General features: G+C 36.9%; 1 protein-coding gene across 2 annotated transcripts in view; it reads right to left on the bottom strand.

Annotated features, from left to right (window-relative positions):
- Window positions 1-19,824, bottom strand: part of DHX15 (DEAH-box helicase 15) — a 52,568-nt gene that overhangs the window by 13,857 nt on the left and 18,887 nt on the right. For both annotated transcript variants that reach the window (XM_060012741.1, XM_060012742.1), the window contains exons 4-6: window positions 13,551-13,710; window positions 11,765-11,983; window positions 7,488-7,655 (exon numbers count right to left, since the gene is read on the bottom strand). In XM_060012741.1, coding sequence (XP_059868724.1) covers window positions 7,488-7,655; window positions 11,765-11,983; window positions 13,551-13,710 — 547 coding nt within the window. The remainder of the gene's footprint in view (window positions 1-7,487; window positions 7,656-11,764; window positions 11,984-13,550; window positions 13,711-19,824) is intronic.

Genomic DNA, 19,824 nt, shown 5'->3' with positions numbered 1-19,824 from the left:
TCACATCATGTTTTGATTATTCAAATAGCAGAAGAACATCAAAAGAAAATTATCAATAAATCAATATAAGCTTACCTCACAGAATGTCTCCCTGAGAGAACACTCCTTTGTTAATATCCAAACTCCACACAACATGTAAATCTTTCAATATTTTCAGGCAACATTGACAAAGGAAAACTTTGTATCACCAAAACTCAACTCAGTATTTTAAACAAAATGGCACATAGGGATGAAAACCTCAAGTTAGAATCCAAGAATTTGCAGATCATCAGAACAGAACGTGGATGTTTTGTAAAGTGTATAGTCTCAAAGGGGGTGTCACTGCATACAAGGAAACTGTTAATCATTTTAACTTTTTATTGACAGGGAATAATGTTTAAAGCATTTACATACTAACATGATAGCCTGCTTTTTCATGTGGGTGTTTTACTGTATTTTAAACAGGTTTTAGAAGATTAGGGGCTTGAGAATGACATGTTACATAATTTTTCTTTTTAAACAATGGGAAAATGGGATCCTCATTATTATTTTCCCCAAAACATCTCATTTTGGGAACAGATTGCTGCCATTAAGTAGGAGATACGTGTATATACAAGCAGTTTACACAGAAGATAGATCAGAGTCTGCTCTTAAAGCTTTTACAGTTTGTAAAGAAACATTAGAGGTGGAGAGGAAGTGTAATGACATCAAAAATGGGCTGTAAGGTTTCCCTGGTGGTGCAGTGGTTGAGAGTCTGCCTGCCAATGCAGGGGACACGGGTTCGTGCCCTGGTCCGGGAAGATCCCACATGCCGCTAGGCTAGGTCCGTGAGCCATGTCCACTGAGCCTGCGCGTCTGGAGCCTGTGCTCCGCAACGGGAGAGGCCACAACAGTGAGAGGCCCGCGTACAGCACACACACAAAAAAAAAAAAAAAGCGCTCTAAGATTTTTAAAGTGTTTATTTCCAAAGTGAAGACAATGAAAACTTACCGAGAAAATGGCGTTTAGGAGAGTTGTTGAAGGTAAGGTGGGATCTACCCACAAGAGGGAAGGGAAGAGCACTAGAAATAGAAGGTTCGGCTTAAACGAGAGAGCATGTGGACAAGAATGCCCATAGGCACATGTAAGAAAGGACTCACACTGCCAGGAAATCTTGGAGGTTTAAAAGATTACTAGAATGCCGCGGAGCAACTAAGCCTGTGTGCCACAGCTACTGAGCCTGCACTCTAGAGCCTGCGAGCCAAAACTACTGAAGCCCATGTGCCTAGAGCCCGTGCTCTTCAACAAGAGAAGCCACCACAACGAGAAGCCCAAGCACCATAACTAAGAGTAGCCCCCGCTCGCCGCAACCAGAGAAAGCCCACGCACAGCAACGAAGACCCAACGCAGCCAAAAATAAATAAAATAAATTTTTATATATTAAAAAAAGATTACTAGAACATCACTAACAGGATAATATTTTAGAATCACTTGCATGTCTAAGACAAAAACACTCCCTTTGTGCATTGGTCAGTTGAAAAGACTACTAACTAGCAAATGGACAATAAACCATAAGTGGTTTGATGCTTAATGAAATATATTTTCCAGAACATTTTGAAGACACGCACATTCAATAATTAGAGCTGAAGCAAGCATAAACAAGGTTAACAGGTGAACTTAAATAAATACAACCAGAGTTTATTTAATATTCTTCTACAAAGTCAGTGTGTTGTAGTGGAAGGAGCAGGGGTAGGTGGCAAAGCCAGGAATCAAACCTAAATAGCTAAGTAAGAGTGGAGAGGTTTTAACACCCCCAAGCTTTAATTTCCTTTTATAACTCTTGTATACTAGTCTAGCTGAGACAGAGTTTTAAGATATAAACTTAGATAATGTGGAAAGCCCTTAAAACTATACAGAATCACAAACTACATGCCTGTGATTACATAAGAGGTCTTGTAATTTTCTGTTATTCTGGGGTGAAAATGGTTGCCATTATGGATAGATGTTGTACTTCTAGATAGATGTTTAAAACACATTTTGGGGGAAAAAAAATTTCACATATTTCTAATAGAACAAAATATACTCAATGTAATAAAAATGTATTGATGTGATTAACCCTTTGAGTTATTTAAAAACAATTTTTGTCCACCAAATAATTTCACTTGGTGTTCATGTGTCTTCTCTGGGTGTGTGTGTGACAAATCATACAACACCTTATAAAGTGGTGTGGATGTGTGATTTCACAAGTGTTTAAGAATCAGGTGATTACACCAACTTTGACAAGCTCCGTGTCATTACTGATGATAAAGTCAACTGCCATCCCAAAGTCACACTCTGAAATACAAGCATAAAAACACCTAGAGAAGCATGGTCTTTAGACTTTTTCCAAAGATTAAAAAAGTAAATTGGTTAAAAAGCTTTAAGGTGATAAAAACTTTTTTTTGAGTAGGACCTACCTACCCTATGAGAGGTGGGTTTTGGGACAAAAAAGGGGAACAATCATATAACAAATTGTACAACTCTGAGGGAGGTATTTCTACTGACTCTACCACTAGAGCTGGATAAACAATACTAACTAAGGCTAAATAAAACATACACACCCACAGATTACAAAAGAATAGAGAAATAAATGAGATGATAAAAGTTATCTAGCTGTCTTGGAACCTTAGCAGTGGGGTGAGTGAGGCAAGCCCTAAGTATGTTCTAAATGTGTTAAGTGGCACATGATCTAATTAGGAAGTGGTCATAACACAGTGATACTGAATTTGTCAAGGGACTTACATATTACTGACAGGAATATATACGTTATAAGCTTTCTAGACTGTAGCTTGCAAATAAGTGTTCAAAGTGTCTTAAAGAGTGTTCAAACCTCACTTGCAAAGGAATTATTTCAGGTAAATAACCCCATATATAGAATAAACATTATGACAAAAAGTCTGGCGATGCCAATTCTAATCTTTTTATATTGTATGTGTTAAGAATAAACTCTCAGCTAGATTTATCCCTTTCCTCCTCAATAATCTGCCTTCTAATGGAATCCACGTTGATTTATTTCAGTAATTCCATTTCAAAGTACTTGAGTTGCTCTACTTGAATTCTATTTGGACTCAGTAATGCAGTTAGGTTAAACAAATTTGGATTTTTAGTCCCTAGGGAACTCGGTGGGAGTCTCCAATTCAGTGAGGACATTAGCTTGTTTGTAAATGTCCCAGCAGCACCACACTAAGTTATCTTCAGAGAGTGTATTATTAAGCCTCTCTTTAAAACTACAGAGCCATCACCATAAGGGCCATTTCTCTTTTATATTGAGCAATGAATGCTCTGAGCATACACTGTTAATTAGTAAACTCTAAGATAAGCTACAGAAAAATCAGCTATTTGTATGGACAAAATTAATGAAAACTAAATAAAAACAATAATAGTTGCTGGATTTTAATAACACCAAATCTACATAAAACAGCAGCTATAAGTCTTAGTCAAAAAATGCATACAAGTGACTTACTGATGAGTAAACTTTCATGCATGTACAAAACTACTGTAGCTTTAGCTTAAAGTCAAATATTTGAACAAATGTCAAGCATGATCAAAACAGGTAACAGTCTCCACCCTCACATAAATTTATGAATTGCATTCTCAACCTTTCTTTTAAAACAATTTATTTATTTATTTATTTTTGGCTGTGTTGGGTCTTCATTGCTGCACGTGGGCTTTCTCTAGTTGCAGCAAACGGGGGCTACTCTCATTGCGTTGCGCAGGCTTCTCATTGTGGTGGCTTCTCTTGTTGCGGAGCATGGGCTCTAGGCACGCGGGCTTCAGTAGTTGTGGCTCTGGGGCTCTAGAGCACAGGCTCAGTAGTTGTGGCTCGCGGGCTCTAGAGCGCAGACTCAGTAATTGTGGTGCACGGGCTTAGTTGCTCTGCAGCATGTGGGATCTTCCCGGAACAGGGCTCGAACCTGTGTCCCCTGCATTGGCAGGCGGATTCTTAACCACTGCGCCACCAGGGAAGCCGTCAACCTTTCCTGATTAAAAACTTGAAAGTTTACCATTGGTGTTATGTTGCAAGTCCACATAAAAAGAACTCAGTAACTATTTGTAAAAGGAATACTGGTTAAGTACCCAGTGCCCATAAAAGATTACGTTTAATATAGCCTACATTTAAAAACTTTACTAAAAAGCTGTTTTGTTATTAGTTTTACCACAATCCTATTAGGAACCCTATTTTGCATAAATTAATACAATGAGTAAGATAATAAGGTACTACCTTACAAAACGTGCTCGAATATAAAGTAATTTAACAAAAACATGAATCAAATAGTATTTTGTTTCACACTGGAAGCAGACTGTAAACCCCTAAATGTTCCTATGTAATTTTATTTATCTACTTACTTATTTTTGTGCTTTGTCACACTCTTTATATTTTTTTAAATTGGAGTATGGTTGATTTACAACAGAGTTACTTTCTGCTGTACAGTTTACATATATATATATATATATATATCCACTCTTTTTTAGATTCTTTTCCCATATAGGTCATTACAGAGTATTGAGCTCCCTGTGCTATACAGTAGGTCCTTATTAGTTATCTATTTTATATATAATAGTGTGTATATGTCAATCCCAATGCCCAATTTATCCCTCCCTGTAATTTTAAATGAATTGTATCAGTCAGTGACAGCACTCTTGAATGAAAGTCCCATTCTAGTAACTGGCAGTTATGTTTAATTAATGAATTCATGACAAAAGAATCAAGCCTTGGCCTCTAGTTCTTTGTTTTATAATATAAATAGGATATTACCAAAGTTGTAGCATTTAAAAAAGAGAACAGGAAAATAGCAACTGAATACCAGTTCTTACTGTTCTGGTATCCACCCACATTCCCTCATGTAACCTGTGTGCATCTTAATTCTTACCCTTCTTCTTTTCCCACAATCCCACCAATCCTTTCTTCTATTCTAACTGAACCTGCCAAGCCCTGGGTCTGATGGTCACTTGCTCATCTCGCCTGCCAGTCACTGCTTGGCCTTAGTGCATTTCAACAGTCTCAGGGTTTCAGCTGGCACTCCTACCTTCCCTGACCAGCTTCAAAATACATGATTTGCTGGGTGAATCCTCCTCTATAAACTTCTATAAAAATTGTTCACTTTCCCTTAAACATGCTGGGGTCCAATGTGTCTTTCCTCATAAAGAATAATGCACCAATTGCCAAGGGAAGTCCTCCCTCCCCTGGGATCATCCAGGGAGGCCATGACAGCCCTCTTCTCAACCTCTAAGATGAAGCTGACTCACTCCAGGAGATAACATGATTTCCCAACAAGAGATCCTATAGCTTTAGCTGAATGAAACATCATTAGTGGATGATGAAATAGCACTGTGGCCCTTAGTTTTGATTCTGAATTAAAAGCCTGAGATGGGATCCCAAGGTGAGTCCAAGCCCTGGGAACTCCAATGGCCTCCCCTCAACATCTGTGGCCATCACACATATATCCAACTGCTGCTGAATCACTCTTTTCAGAAAGACAAAATTCTCCTAAATATCCTAGGATTTACAAGAACATGAAAAGCAATAGTTTTAAAAACCAAACAACTCATTCTATTCCATGGGCTTTGGCTGTAGAGTCTACAAAATGTACCATGTACTGGACTGACACCAGACTGAACCTAAATTTCCAATATACTAGTATTAACAGAGCGAAGAGCTCAGATATGAAGTAAGTTTTAATGTGTGGGCCCAATAGTTCTCAAAGTAACTCAAAATGGAATGAAGAGAACTACATGAAAAGACAAACATGGCAAATCTTGCTGTAAGCCAATTTTACTCAAAGATAAATAAAAACACCATTTTAAAATTAAAACGAATGCAGATAACACAAAGTGTACATGATTTCAAGAGAAAATTAAATCACCTGCCTGGAGGATGTACTAACTCTAACTCCTCTTTACTACAGAAAATGTTTACGAAACAGCTATTTTTATATACATCCATTGACAAAGAGTGAAGTTAAAAACTCCACAGAGAATGAGTACTTTTCAGTCAACAAATCAACTTCAAAATTATATACTAAAGTTATCACTTAAAACTGTCCCCCAAAGTTCTGAATGCACATAAACAGAAAATATTTTAAAACATATTCTAGAGACAGCACTGACAAAAATAATTGCAATAATTGAACATAATGAAGCTATGATCAGATTATTTTTTTAAAAGTCATATTCACTACGCTTGTTGATCTATGAAAAACTCAAAACCTAATATTTTTCCTTATCAACCTCCTGTTAATTTATATACCACTACGCTGGGGGTGCCTAACTTTTCAGTAAGTTCTTTCCATTTGAAAAATGTATCTGGTTCATTTAACTTTTACACAGCCATGTAAAGAGATAATTAACCATGATACATTTAAATATCTTTATAATTTGTAATTTTCCAACAATCATCAAAAATGTTGGGAAAAAAGATCGAAAAATTACAGCAAAAAAAATTGTGAATCTGTTAAGCTAGAATACAGACAGAAGAAAGCAATAAATTCCAAATCTGACTGACAAACAAGTCGTAAGTGAGTAATATTTCCTAAGACTTTTCTACATGAATAAACTCAAGAAATGTGTAACAGTTGCCACGAGGGCCTAGACTGTTCTAGATATGTTAGTACCCTGTATACAATAAGCTTAATCCCCGACAATCATCTCCCCAAGGTGATGAAGGTAATCAACTATACCCAGTTTAAAATATGCAAACTTTAAAACCAGATCAAGAATCGTACCAAAATTCACATGCAGCTTATTATATAGCCTAATAAGTGGCTGGGCTTTTTAGAAGCCAAATTGACTCTAGTGGCTTTCCAACCTTTTCAAACAATGCAATCTTATTTTCAAAGGATCTAAGAGAATCTCCATCTCTTAAAAAATAAAGGCATAGCTACCTGTATCAAACTCAGATCTCCTTCCTATACACGCCCCCCCCACACACAAAGCACCCAGAAACAAGGCTGGAATTCCCCTGGCTCCCTTCCTGTGCCAGGCAGATATCCACACCAAAAGGATCCACAGTTCCTGCCCACAAGAAATCCAAATATTTACGCAGTGTGATTACTGTTGCTGTTATTAGAGATCTGTGCAGTCACCATTTCATACCTACAGACATGACATTTGGTTAGGTCTTGACAAAAATTCTAGGCAGAAGCCAAGGCACTAAAGAAAAAAGTACTTAGTTTTTGCCAAGTGATTTAATGGGGAGGAAGACATCTGGCTGTCTTCCTCACCCCAATCAACCTTCCATTTGCTAAGGAGGAACTTCTGGGGAGAGAGGGAAGCAGTATCTGCTCTTACTCTAAGGTCAAAAGATATGCAAAACTCTACTCAAATACATTTCTTTCTATTTACTTTGGAAATACAGGTAACGCTGTAGCACACAATTCAGATGACAATCACCCATAACTTACTCCTTTATAATTAATTCAATATAGTTTGATATCTCACAGACAAATCTTTCGGCATTAATGCAATGTTTATAGAGAACATTTCAATGCTACCTTTCTTCCAATTGCTCCGTTCTGCTTTTTTGGAGGCGGAGGCTCAAAAATGCGTTGCTGCTGCTGAGGTGGGAGTGTAGAGTACAGTGGAATGATTTTAATGTCACCAACTTCAGGGCCCAAATCATCAACCTCACGCTTTATTCTCTTACAGGCTTCATCAATTTCCTACAAAAGTTTGAGTTTGAAAATAAAATGAATACACACTGAAACATTTTAAGTATTTATCATAATCCTAGTCCTATGCACCTTATTTTCATTTTAGTAATCAAAATTAATTTAGCAAATTTCACTGGGATTTCCAAAAATAATCCAAGAAACTGACTTCTGTAGTCAAATAAACACAAAATTGCCTTATTGGCATTCCACACCCTTTTTCTTAGACTCGATATCCTAATTAATTCTCAACAAACTGTACTAAAATTGAAATTTCTCACCCAGGAATATTTAACTGCACTCATAACCTTTTCAATTTTCACAATCTAAAAGAAATTGATGTGCTAGATATTTTAAACAAGCCAATTAGGCTTTAATGTCACGTATCACTAATGCAATTATATGGAAGATTTGCTTCATTGTGCTTAATGAGAACACACACCTCTACAGTATCAACATAGATATTTAAGAACTAGGTTAACCCAAATATCTTAGAGCCTCTTCAAAAGTTTCCCTACTACAGAAAACGATTCCAATACATTTGCATTCAAACCCAGTTTTAAAGAGAGGACACACAATGAATACTGAGAGTGTATGAGCGACAGGTGGATGGGAGGCTCTAGGGGATGGCAAAGGGACTTGAAAATGGGAAGGGAGCCAATTTTAAATTTTACAGAAGCTTTGATTTAGTTAAACTCAGAAGTATGCTAAATGATTTGGCAGTCTGTCCAATAATCTCTACCAGAAGTTACCCTTATTGACAAATTATCTTTTATTCAAAAGACAGAATGATTTTTAAACATTTATCAGGTTAATTTATTGTATATTATAATCAAGCTAGAATAATTTTCCTTGAAATGATTGTAAATCAAAGTGCAACTGTGTTTCCATGTTAAAGAATACAAAGATTTTGGATACTTAAGAACAACAAAAAAAAGGTTTTTTCCATCAATTTCAAACATACCAGTTTTCTTGAATAACAGATAAAGTCTTGAAAATTGTGACACAGAAAATTACTACTAAGTATTTGATGTAATAGTTTCCTTTGAGATCTAAAGTTTCCAAACGAAAATGAAAGTTTGCTATTCACTGAAAAAAATATAACAAATGAAACAAATATTTTTACCAAAAAAACTGCTTTCAAATGCTGAACCTAGATTAGAATGCCCCCTGCTGGTATACAAATACAAAATTAGACCTCTTCCCCACCCCCGCAAAAAAAACTGAATATAAATCCAAAACTAAATTTTATATATTACATATCCTATAGGAAAACTGACACCAGTATTTTCAATTTTGTTAATTCTATAATATATTCGACTGGAAAATAAATGGTCAGAAGCCACCAAATCCCAGATTTTATATAGAAAATTAAAAGTGCCCCAAATCATGCATTTGCAGACTCCAGAAATTTTAACAAGATTATTGTACTTGGAAGTACTAGAAGTATTTGCTAAGCATGTATGGAGCTAAAACAAAACCACTATTGCACGGGATATAAAGACTACTCTAAAGAGCAGAGGGGAAAAAAATGCCACACCATTTATGTTTTTATACAAAGTTCTAAACACTATGCTTTTAAACTCAGCAACAAAATTTTCCCTAAATTTAACCAAACTTCCAGAGTCAACACTGTCAGTTCTGAAGACCACAAAGCTTATTAACATTCATCAGCACAATGCAACCTTCTGCTTAGTCATGAATTGAGAACTGAGACAAAAGTTTAAGAGTTTCTGAATTCAGGAAAGACTTTCAGCTCCAAAAGCATCAATATGTATGTTAGTAAATTAATTCAGACCCTACTAATTTAAAGAATCTCAACTCCTGCATGTGGAAAAGATTCAGTGAAATTAAAGATAAAAGAATATACTGCTTAAAGAATGAAGGTTTCAACATCTTTAAGCATCTACAATTGATATTTCAATTATAATCATTCTTATCTAATTCAGTAGCACAGCTCCTCTAAGGAGTTCTTCTAGGAACACTTGATTTAATGGATTAACAAAAAAATAATACACATTCTAGAATTCACATGTTTTCCAACCTTTCACCAATTAAAAACTGGTCTCTCCCCTCCCAAATTAACTCAAGGGACTACAGAAAACACAACTGTTTACGTGGTCAAAATGGTAACATGGTCATCATTTTTAAATGTCAAGATAGCTAAATTTTATGGATGCTATTCAAATTTATGGAGACAGGAGTACTGAATTCCCAGAATCTACCATTTAACTGACCAAGTAAAAATAACAGGTTCACAGACATGAGGAATAGTAGTATTGATACCTTATCCTTAAAGGTCTTTACATTCTTCAAGACTTTATTAGTCTTCTAAAGGAAACTTAAAAATGCAACAGGACACATGTAAACCTAGTTCAATTACAGTAATACTTTACTGAAAGATACACACATTTGAAAACCTTGGGGCTTATTCCCTTCCTTTCCCCAGCTGTGGGGTAGCTGCCAAAATATCAACCACAGAAATTTAACTCATAGAAAAGCATCTCAGGTCGTCTCCATAAGGCCATCTGATATTTTTGATAGAATTCTAATATGCTTGTCTATCTGAACATAATGACTATTTTGAATAGCCGTTAAAAAAACATGCTATGCACTTTGGAGGAAGTGAGAAACTATAGAGACCATACACAAAAGAACAAAATGAATACAACAGCCTCAACATTGCATTATAGGATAAACACTGTTTACATGCATCTAAAAAGCATTTGGTACTCTTGCTTACAAAATACATATATAAATTCTTCCATTCAAAATGCATACAAAGGGAGACTAATACATACAGAGATCTATCTGTAAAACTGAATTTGCAACCCACCTTTTTCCCCAAAAGAACAAATATGATTCTCTACTGTGAATGATTTTGCACCCCCAGGGGACATTTGGCAACGTCTACAGACTGGGGGAGTGTAACTGCATCTAATGCGTAAAGGCCAGAGACACTAAGAAACATCCTACAATGCATGGGGTACCCACAGCAAAGAATTAATCAGCCTACAACATAAATAGTGCTATGGTCGAAAAACCCTGCTCTACAGAAAAGAAACTATGGTCAATGGGACAGAAATAATAAATCATATGGACAATACTGAAAAAATGCAAGGGTAAAAAAGTCACTCAACATTTATAGCTCTTAATGCAACAGCATTTGATCAAATATTATATATCAAGCATCCCTGCAGACTGAACGCAAATAAGAGAGTTCACATTCTAGTGGAGGTGAATGAACAGCACAGATACAGAACATTTCCAGCTATGAAGAAAGTTGTAATGGAAAAGCACTCCTCTAGAACCTTGCTAGGAATAGAATCTCAGGCCCTACCTGACCTATTGAATCAGAATCTTCAAGCTTTCTAGGTGATCAGCACATATATTAGTTTGAGAAGCAAGTTCTAGAAAATTCACAAAGCCTACTACAGCAAATGACAAGCTTTAAGAAAACCTCTAGAAAAGGCTTTCTAAAACTATTTTATCCAGATAGCTTTCATCGAGTTTATTTAGCCATCAAGAATTTTTCAGCACACCTGTAAACATCCTGTTGGATATGAGTTTAGAAAATGCTGCATCTGAGAATAAAATTCCTATCTTAAAATTGATGTAAATTCTAACTAAGGAATTTCAGTGATTCCTTCCAATCCTCAGTAAACACATGCAAGAAGACAAAAACAAAACACACACATTTGTTTTGATGGTAGATGGGCACCTGAATTACCTGAGTTCACTTACAAACTAAATTACTGACTATAATAACCAGATTTCACATCACCTGTGATTCAAATTCATACCTCAGCAAAATTGCAAATTAACACAACACTACTCACCACCCAGGTCTCTCCAAAGTTGAGACTACAATTGCTAAATCTTGAAATTCTAAAAGCATTTAATATTCTTAGGGTAATTAACTAGAACACAAAGACTAATAGTATAAAAGGGTATTCCTAGAGTACACAGATAAAAGGAGTTAAATATTTCATATATATATACAATCAGGTTGAAGAAAAACTTTAAATACTGGGATAAGAAATATATGGTTAATATATGCCAAGTTCTTAAAGTTGTTGCCTAATAGAAACTATAAATAATGAAGCAAATAATGACAATACCTCTTGACCAGTTAAGAAAAGTAGAAGATCTCCTTCCTCTTCTTCACACATATGAATCTGGATCACGGTTCGAATTGCTGCTTCAAGATAATCTCTCTCTGGTTCGGGAGTATAAAAGATCTCAACAGGATGTGTACGCCCAGGAATAGTTAAGAGAGGACAGTTATCAAAGTAAATCTGGAATTTTCCTGCATCTAGAGTAGCGCTCATAACTATAACCTGAAAAGAAAACAGTAAATTAAGTGAAGCTGTCTTCAAAGATACTTATGTGGTTTTAAAGTAAAAAACAGAAGAGTAATGTTTACTGCTCCAAATATGTCAATATGCCTAAATAAACTGTGATTAAAAAATTCAAATACAGAAAAGCTGTGCTATAGTAAGCTATTTACATTTTTAAAAAGTAGGAATAAACCTGGCATCCAATAAATAAACTAGAATACATGTTCATGAAGCAACACCTTAAAAACCAAAGTTTATATAATTACATGATATGTAAAAGGGCTTGGTAAAAGACAACATAAATATGTAGTATGATTGCAGCTATGTTATTAAAACAAAACATGACAACCTTGCACATAGGGGAAAACAGGAAGAAAGCGCAAAAACAAAACAAAACAAAATATTTCTCTATTCTTCCAAACCATCTTTATTAAGCATATGTTCTTCAGAAAATTTTCTAAAACAGAGGCTTTCTATACTGCTGTAAAAGCCACAGTGAAAAAAGGTTGTTCAGGTGCAGGGTTGCATGACCGTGTAGTCACCCTCCTTTTATTTAAATTATGACGTTATATGACCCATTAAAAACGTACTTAAATAGAAGGCTCCCCCCTTAAACATTCCACTACAGAGTTCTTAATTTCTACTTTGAGTTCCTAACTAAAAATTTCAGTAGCTCATAAGGTTTAATCAATAATGACAGTACTCATATAGTTATTCAAATATATTCTTTAAAAGCATAAATTTAATATTTATAAGCCAAATCATACTCAATATCAATTTTTCTTAAGACCAAGAATCTTTCTGCCTAGTATACAAACCCTCTGTAACACATACACTAACACACGATACTAAGTTCCAATGAATGGTACACACATACACACAGACACAATGCAAAAGGGGAACTTTCATAAACTTTGGGAGACAAAAACGTCAGCATATTCAGTCAGTTTTAAGCCCTTATCAACACAGTAACACTGGCCAGGGTCTAAGTGGTGTAATGGACAGAAAAACAAACAAACAAACACAAGACCCTAGGTTAAGGGAAGGCATTTCTAAGGAGTGGTTTATTCTGGGTGTAGATATTCCACTCTCCAGCATTACGAGTTATAATGAGCATGTTTGTGTTGGGACAAGGACAAAGATTTGATCCTTAATGAAGGCGTTCCCTGTACTTAATAAAGTCAGGGTGAACAGAAGGCTTAAAAACACCATTAGATCATTTAAAACAAAACAAAACAAGAAACAAAAAACTGGGTGGGTTAGAAACTGAAAAGATTTGGCTTAAAAATACATTACTAAAATATATTACTAAAAATACATTACTAAAAAATACATTACCAAAAAAATTTGGCTTAAAAAGGCATTACCAAAAATACATACTTAAAGTCTAAAAGACACAGCAAGGTAAATTAGAAAGAAAGGATAACCACTATAGGTACTCTTATTGGTTGCTTCTTTTACAGGTGATTATTTTTTGTAGTCGATTAGAGTGAGCATCATGTGCTCCCTGTTTTTTATATATACATACATATATAGGTATTTTTTAACAACAAATAAATTAATTCACCTTTAAATCTGATCTCTGTCTAACAACCTCCTTCAGAACACCCATGAGAATATCTGTAGCCAATGTCCTTTCATGAGCCTCATCAAGAATTATTACACCATAACGCTCCAAGAGAGGATCATTCATAGCTTCACGAAGTAACATCCCATCAGTCATATACCTATATTGACAAAGAACATGTTAGTTAAGGTTCATTTAGGGCATTTTAAAACTAACCTTCATGACATAAATATGAAATGCAAAGACATCAGATAAGTCAAAATTAAACTCTTATTCAAACCAAGTGTGCTATTGTTTCATAATCAATTGCAAAATTAAGCTTCCAGAAAAACTTTTCAGTGAATATATCAAAGTTATACATTATCAAATCCTGTCAAGTGAGCCTGTAATACTGCAATGCATTGAGAAAACAAGGTAAATCTGATGATGGAATATAACAAACACATGGTTTCACACAAATGCCAAAGCAAAATCAGTCACTTAAAAAATTTCTTAAAAACAAAATAAAATTTTAAACAAATATTCAACCTGCGAATAAAACTAAGAAACCATTTTAAGTTGCTTTATCACATTACAGCACTAAAATGTTGTACTTCTTTAAAATCCTAATAATTCCTCACTTAAGCTAACAGACTCCTGGTTCAAAAGGACTAAGAGAGCACAAGTCTACCATCTTTCTTTCCCCAGCCCCATCCAATTCAATAAAATGATGGTAAAGAATCATAAAAAGGAATATATTCATGGAATGAGTAGCAGCATTAGCACTATGGAAATGCTGATAAATACATATGGAAGAGAAAAGGCAAATGGCATTAGCTGTATCAATGAAGCAAAGAGGAAAACTAGGCTTAGGGATGGCTCAAGAGAAGACAGCTAATGTGTGATACAGGCACTCAGAAGAAGGGTGGTTTGCAGAATGGCTGTATGGGTCAGCCATCTCCTGTCCATTCCATTCTGGCTGCTACTGTCACTAACACGAAACGCTATCCTACATTTGGCACCTGGACAAATTGCAAATGCTGAAGTCACAGGTCATTCAGTTAAAATACAAATCCATGGTTTTATTTACAGAATTAAAAGCAGTATAAAAATCTGATGTCATTATTTATGACTTCACTATTCTGGCTCTATTTTTTGTTTTGCGGTACGCGGGCCTCTCACTGTGTGGTCTCTCCCGTTGCGGAGCACAGGCTCCGGACGCACAGGCCCAGCGGCCATGGCCCACGGGCCCAGGCACTCCGCGGCACGTGGGATCCTCCCGGACCGGGGCGCGAAACCATGTCCCCTGCATCGGCAGGAGGACTCCCAACCACTGCGCCACCAGGGAAGCCCCCTGGCTCTATTCTTGACAAATTAGTCTAATCTAATCTTTCACGGACCAACTTGATATTTTTAGCTAAGGCCATCTGCTGGAGCACCAAGTTCAGCAAAATGACAGTATACAACCCACAGGAAGCCCTCTCTTTATTTTACCTGAACTTAATTGTAAATTAAGACTTTTGGCAAAGAAATCCATCTTTACTCTTTATATGTTATGTTTCCTTCTTCTTTGGTCCTATTTTAAAAAGGAAGCTACCACATTCCTGGCATCGACACAGCATTACCTGCAAGATTATTTTATATTAAGACCATGAAGCAAAAACAGAGCCAATTAAACTATGACTCAATGCCTTAACCACAGTGCACCACGGTGCATGAATCAGCTACACTATCCTCTAGATGCTCTGAAATATCTTTTATCTCTTTGAGGACATGTGGTGCTTTCTCCTGCCTTCAGATGTTATTACTGACATGAGCTGGGCAGTCCTTTTGCACATTATCTCAGTAGCAAAACATTAATACAGTTTCATCTACTTGTGGATAATTTCCTTAGATTCAACAAAGCTCTTGTCTGTTGCTTTGCAAGGCAAAAAACCCGAACTGGTCACTCTTTGAACAGCAAATATCTGCTTAAATACTATCAAATTTACACTCTACTGCTCAGTTTGCAAGCCAACTCATTTCAACATGGAATCTTAGTGTATTATTTTGAAGATACTTTAATTAACAAATGAGCTCAACATATGTAGTTACGGCAATACATATTACTTATTTGAAGTGACAACTTGTACAGCTAGATCAAGTTCAAGCACTGACAACCACCTAACTTCTACCTGCTTAGAAGACCCACATAGACTGTAAAATGCATTCTAATTTCACATATTAAAATTGTGATTAAAAAGCCACTAAAGTATCAAACTTTCACTTGAAAAGTCCTTAAAAAAAAAAACAAAACACCCTTTTATTTTGATCTTTTCTCATATTCCTCAAACTTCAGACCACCAAAACACTATGGAGGCATCCAAAAGGAGAGCTAACCCAAATGCTCATTCTTTCATATTTTTCTGAGAAGAGGGGAAAGGTTACAAATGGCAGTTTATATATTAAATTAATGGAACTATTATTTGCCTTCTTTTATTAACAAATTGTATTACCTATTACCAAGTTGAATGGTCAACTAAACCTGAACCCTCTGACTTCCAGATTCTACAGACTCCTAATAGTTCAATATTGATTAGATCATCACCCAGTGATCCAATTCTATGACATGTTACAGTTAATTATCTCCTGCATCACCAGCTAATATGGGAAGCTTGCTGTTTGTACAACAGAGAGCTTCAGGAAAAAAGACATTTGTGAAGTTGGAAAATCTCTCAAAGATACAATCAAATTTGCTGCTTTCCCAGTGAAGAAAACTGAGTACTAGCAGTTAACTTTTCCAGGGTCTCAAAACCAGTTAAACAGCTAAGACTAGGTATCAGTGTACTGATTCCCAATCCCAGGCCCCTCCTACACTAACACACTCTCCTAAAAGTCCCAGGTAAATAAATGAAAAAGATACCTGGTGATTTGCTGTACTGCTAGATGTATGAAACCCTTTGCTAAAAAAAACAAAGTAACCTGAAACAGAGCACAAAGAAGGGAGAACCAGGTAGGTACTGGTGGTCCTATTAAAACCCTAACCATTTTCTTTTAGTTAGGTCAAGTTTTACTACCTTTCATAGTAGTGATAAAATACTTAACCCAGACTAAGGGGTGAGCCATAAAAATAGGGGGTCACAATAATAAATTGTAATTACATTATTCTGAAGTTTCAGTAATGGACTAGTAAACAAAAATTGCACAGGACGGCCGAACTCTACATTTTACTGGATACCCTATTCTCCAGTGTTTTTTTAACTGTCTTAGGACAAAGACTAGCTTAAAAAGTCATCAGCATCACCTGGGAACTGGTTAGAAATACAGAACTGGCCTCACCTCAGACCTACTTAATCAAAAATTCTGAAGGTGAGGCATAGCAATCTATGTTCTAACAAGCTTTCCTATGATTCTGATGCTTGCTAACTTGTGGAAAGCACTAGTCTAAATTAATCAAGTTAAACAAGAGGCAGGGTATTCCCTGGCGGTCCAGTGGTTAGGACTCCAAGCTTCCAATGCAGGGGGGCCAGGTTCAATCCCCGGTTGGGAACTAAGATACCGCAAGCCGTGTGGCATGGCCAAAAACAAAAAAGTCTTTGGCGCTATTAAAATAAAACTTAAAAAAAAAAAAAAGAGGCAGATTAAGCAAAGTAGATGGTTAAGGTGGCAAAAACATCCTTGGAGCAAGTCAGAAACAGTCCCTATTTCCAAACAGGACTGTCTATATAATAAAACAAAGCAAAAAAACCCGGTGTGCTAAGTACTATCAATTTAGCTTAAGTATTTTTTGCAGTCAATGCGCACAGGCAGACGGCATGGTACAAGCCAACCGCAAACTCTGATCCCAACCAATGTCACAAATTCTGGTATAAACAAAGCACTTTAAAACATTATGTACTGCAAACGTGTTATTTGTTTATAGTTTTCTTTACATATATTTATAATTTTTGAAACATCTCAAGTAGTCAGATTCAAAGAAAAGTCATAAAGGGAAAAAAGATCCACAGAAAGGTGACAAATGCTTTGCAAAATGAACACCAGAAATTTAAAAAAAATTTTTTTTTTTTGTGGTACGTGGGCCTCTCACCATTGTGGCCTCTCCCGCTGCGGAGCAGAGGCTCCAGACGCGCAGGCTCAGCAGCCATGGCTCACGGGCCCAGCCGCTCCGCGGCATGTGGGATCCTCCCGGACCAGGGTATGAACCCATGTCCCCTGCATCTGCAGGCAGACTCTCAACCACTGTGCCACCAAGGAAGCCCTAAAAAGTTTTTAATAATAAACTATGTATTATTTATAACTTTAATGAATGTCAACAAGTAATGCTCAAGTTATGAGTGATGAAAAACTGACTAGGGCTTCCCTGGTGGCACAGTGGTTGAGAGTCTGCCTGCCAATGAGGGGACACGGGTTCAAGCCCCAGTCCGGGAGGATCCCACATGCCGTGGAGCAACTAAGCCCGTGCAACACAACTACTGAAGCCCACATGCCCTAGAGCCCGGCTCCACAACAAGCCACCGCAATGAGAAGCCCACGCGCCACAACAAAGAGTAGCCCCAACTCGCCGCAACCAGAGAAAGCCCGCATGCAGGAATGAAGAAAAAAACCTGACTGTATGGGTAAGCAATCCTCAGTAACAGTGTTCTCGGGGTGGGGGGTGGGGCAATAATAAAAGACTCCCTGCCTCAGCGCCACCCCCCCAATTCCAGACTGATCAAAGATGTTTAAGACAAAAACATACTAGAGTACAGAATACATGGAGGCTTATTTAAAACAACCTTGGCCAGGGTGTGATGTAAAATCCACATTAAAAAGTGGTTAGGGCTTCCCTGGCGCATTGGTTGAGAGTCCGCCTGCCGATGCAGGGGACACGGGTTCGTGCCCCGAGTCCAGGAAGATCCCACATGCCGCAGAGCGGCTGGGCCCGTGAGCCATGGCCACTGAGACCGCGCGTCCGGAGCCTGTGCTCCGCAACGGGAGAGGCCACAACAGTGAGAGGCCCGCGTACCGCAAAAAAAAAAAAAAAAAAAAAAAAAAAAGTGGTTAAACGCTTGTATAAAATTCGTGTTTCTGCAAGGCATGAAATGTCATAAACAAGGCAAGGAAACAAATGGCAAACTAGGCAAAAACTGCAGCTCATATCCAGAATGCCAAACTGCTAAAAGTTCATACAAATCAGTAAGAAAAAGGCCGACCAACCATAGGACAAAGAATAGAAAGTTACCAAATTTCATCAATCCTATAATACTGTATATTTTTAAAATTTTCCTTCTCTGTGATTGGCATGCATTTTATTTTTATTTTTTCCACTCATGATTTTTTAAATTGAAGTATAGTTAATTTACAATGTTGTGTTAGTTTCTGCTGTACAGCAAGGTGATTCAGTTATACATATACATACTTTTTAAATATATATTCTTTTCCATTATGGTTTATCATAGAACACTGAATATAGTTCTCTGTGTTATACAGTAGGACCTTGTTGTTTAAAGCATACATTTTGAAATAGCACCTGTCAACCAGGTAGCAATACTCCTGGAAAGATGAAAAAAGCATCTCAGATTCCAAAAAAAAATACAAATGGCCCATAAATACATGTAAAGATGCTCAATTTCATACAAAAGAAATGCAAATTAAAACCATAATGAGATTCTATTTTTCACTTACAATACTGACAAAGATAAAAAAAAAAGTTCCACAACAAAGTGTTGGCAAGAGCATGGAAACTGACGCTCATTTTCTCATCCCTTACTGGTCTGAGTAGATAAAATCTCTGTGAAGGGAAATCTGGCCACAGCTAATAAATTCAAACACACCCTTTGATCCAACCAGTTTCATTTTTAAGAAACTCATTTCACAGATATACTCACCTGTACACGTGTGAAAAAATGTGTGTACAAGATTGTAAGGGAGTACCTAGGGCAGCAACTGATTTTAATAACAAAAACTGTAAATTTGAGTGTCCATCAGAAGAATTAAACTATGCAGCCATTAAAAAGAATGAGGCGGGCTTCCCTGGTGGCGCAGTGGTTCAGAGTCTGCCTGCCGATGCAGGGGACACGGGTTCGTGCCCCGGTCCGGGAAGATCCCACATGCCGCGGAGTGGCTGGGCCCGTAAGCCATGGCTGCTGAGCCTGCGTGTCTGGAGCCTGTGCTCCGCGATGGGAGAGGCCAGAACAGTGAGAGGCCCATGTATCGCAAAAAAAAAAAAAAAAAAAAAAAAAAGAGGCAACTTTGTTTATTGATCTACAACAACCTCCAAGATAAATATAAATGAAATCAGCAGCCATACGTCTTGAACCAGCCCTACTATAAACTC

The sequence above is a fragment of the Delphinus delphis genome, chromosome 5, assembly GCF_949987515.2.
Source record: "Delphinus delphis chromosome 5, mDelDel1.2, whole genome shotgun sequence".
Lineage (NCBI taxonomy): Eukaryota > Metazoa > Chordata > Mammalia > Artiodactyla > Delphinidae > Delphinus > Delphinus delphis.
Note: the sequence above shows the minus strand (reverse complement) of the source record. Positions and strands in the feature narration are given on the sequence as shown.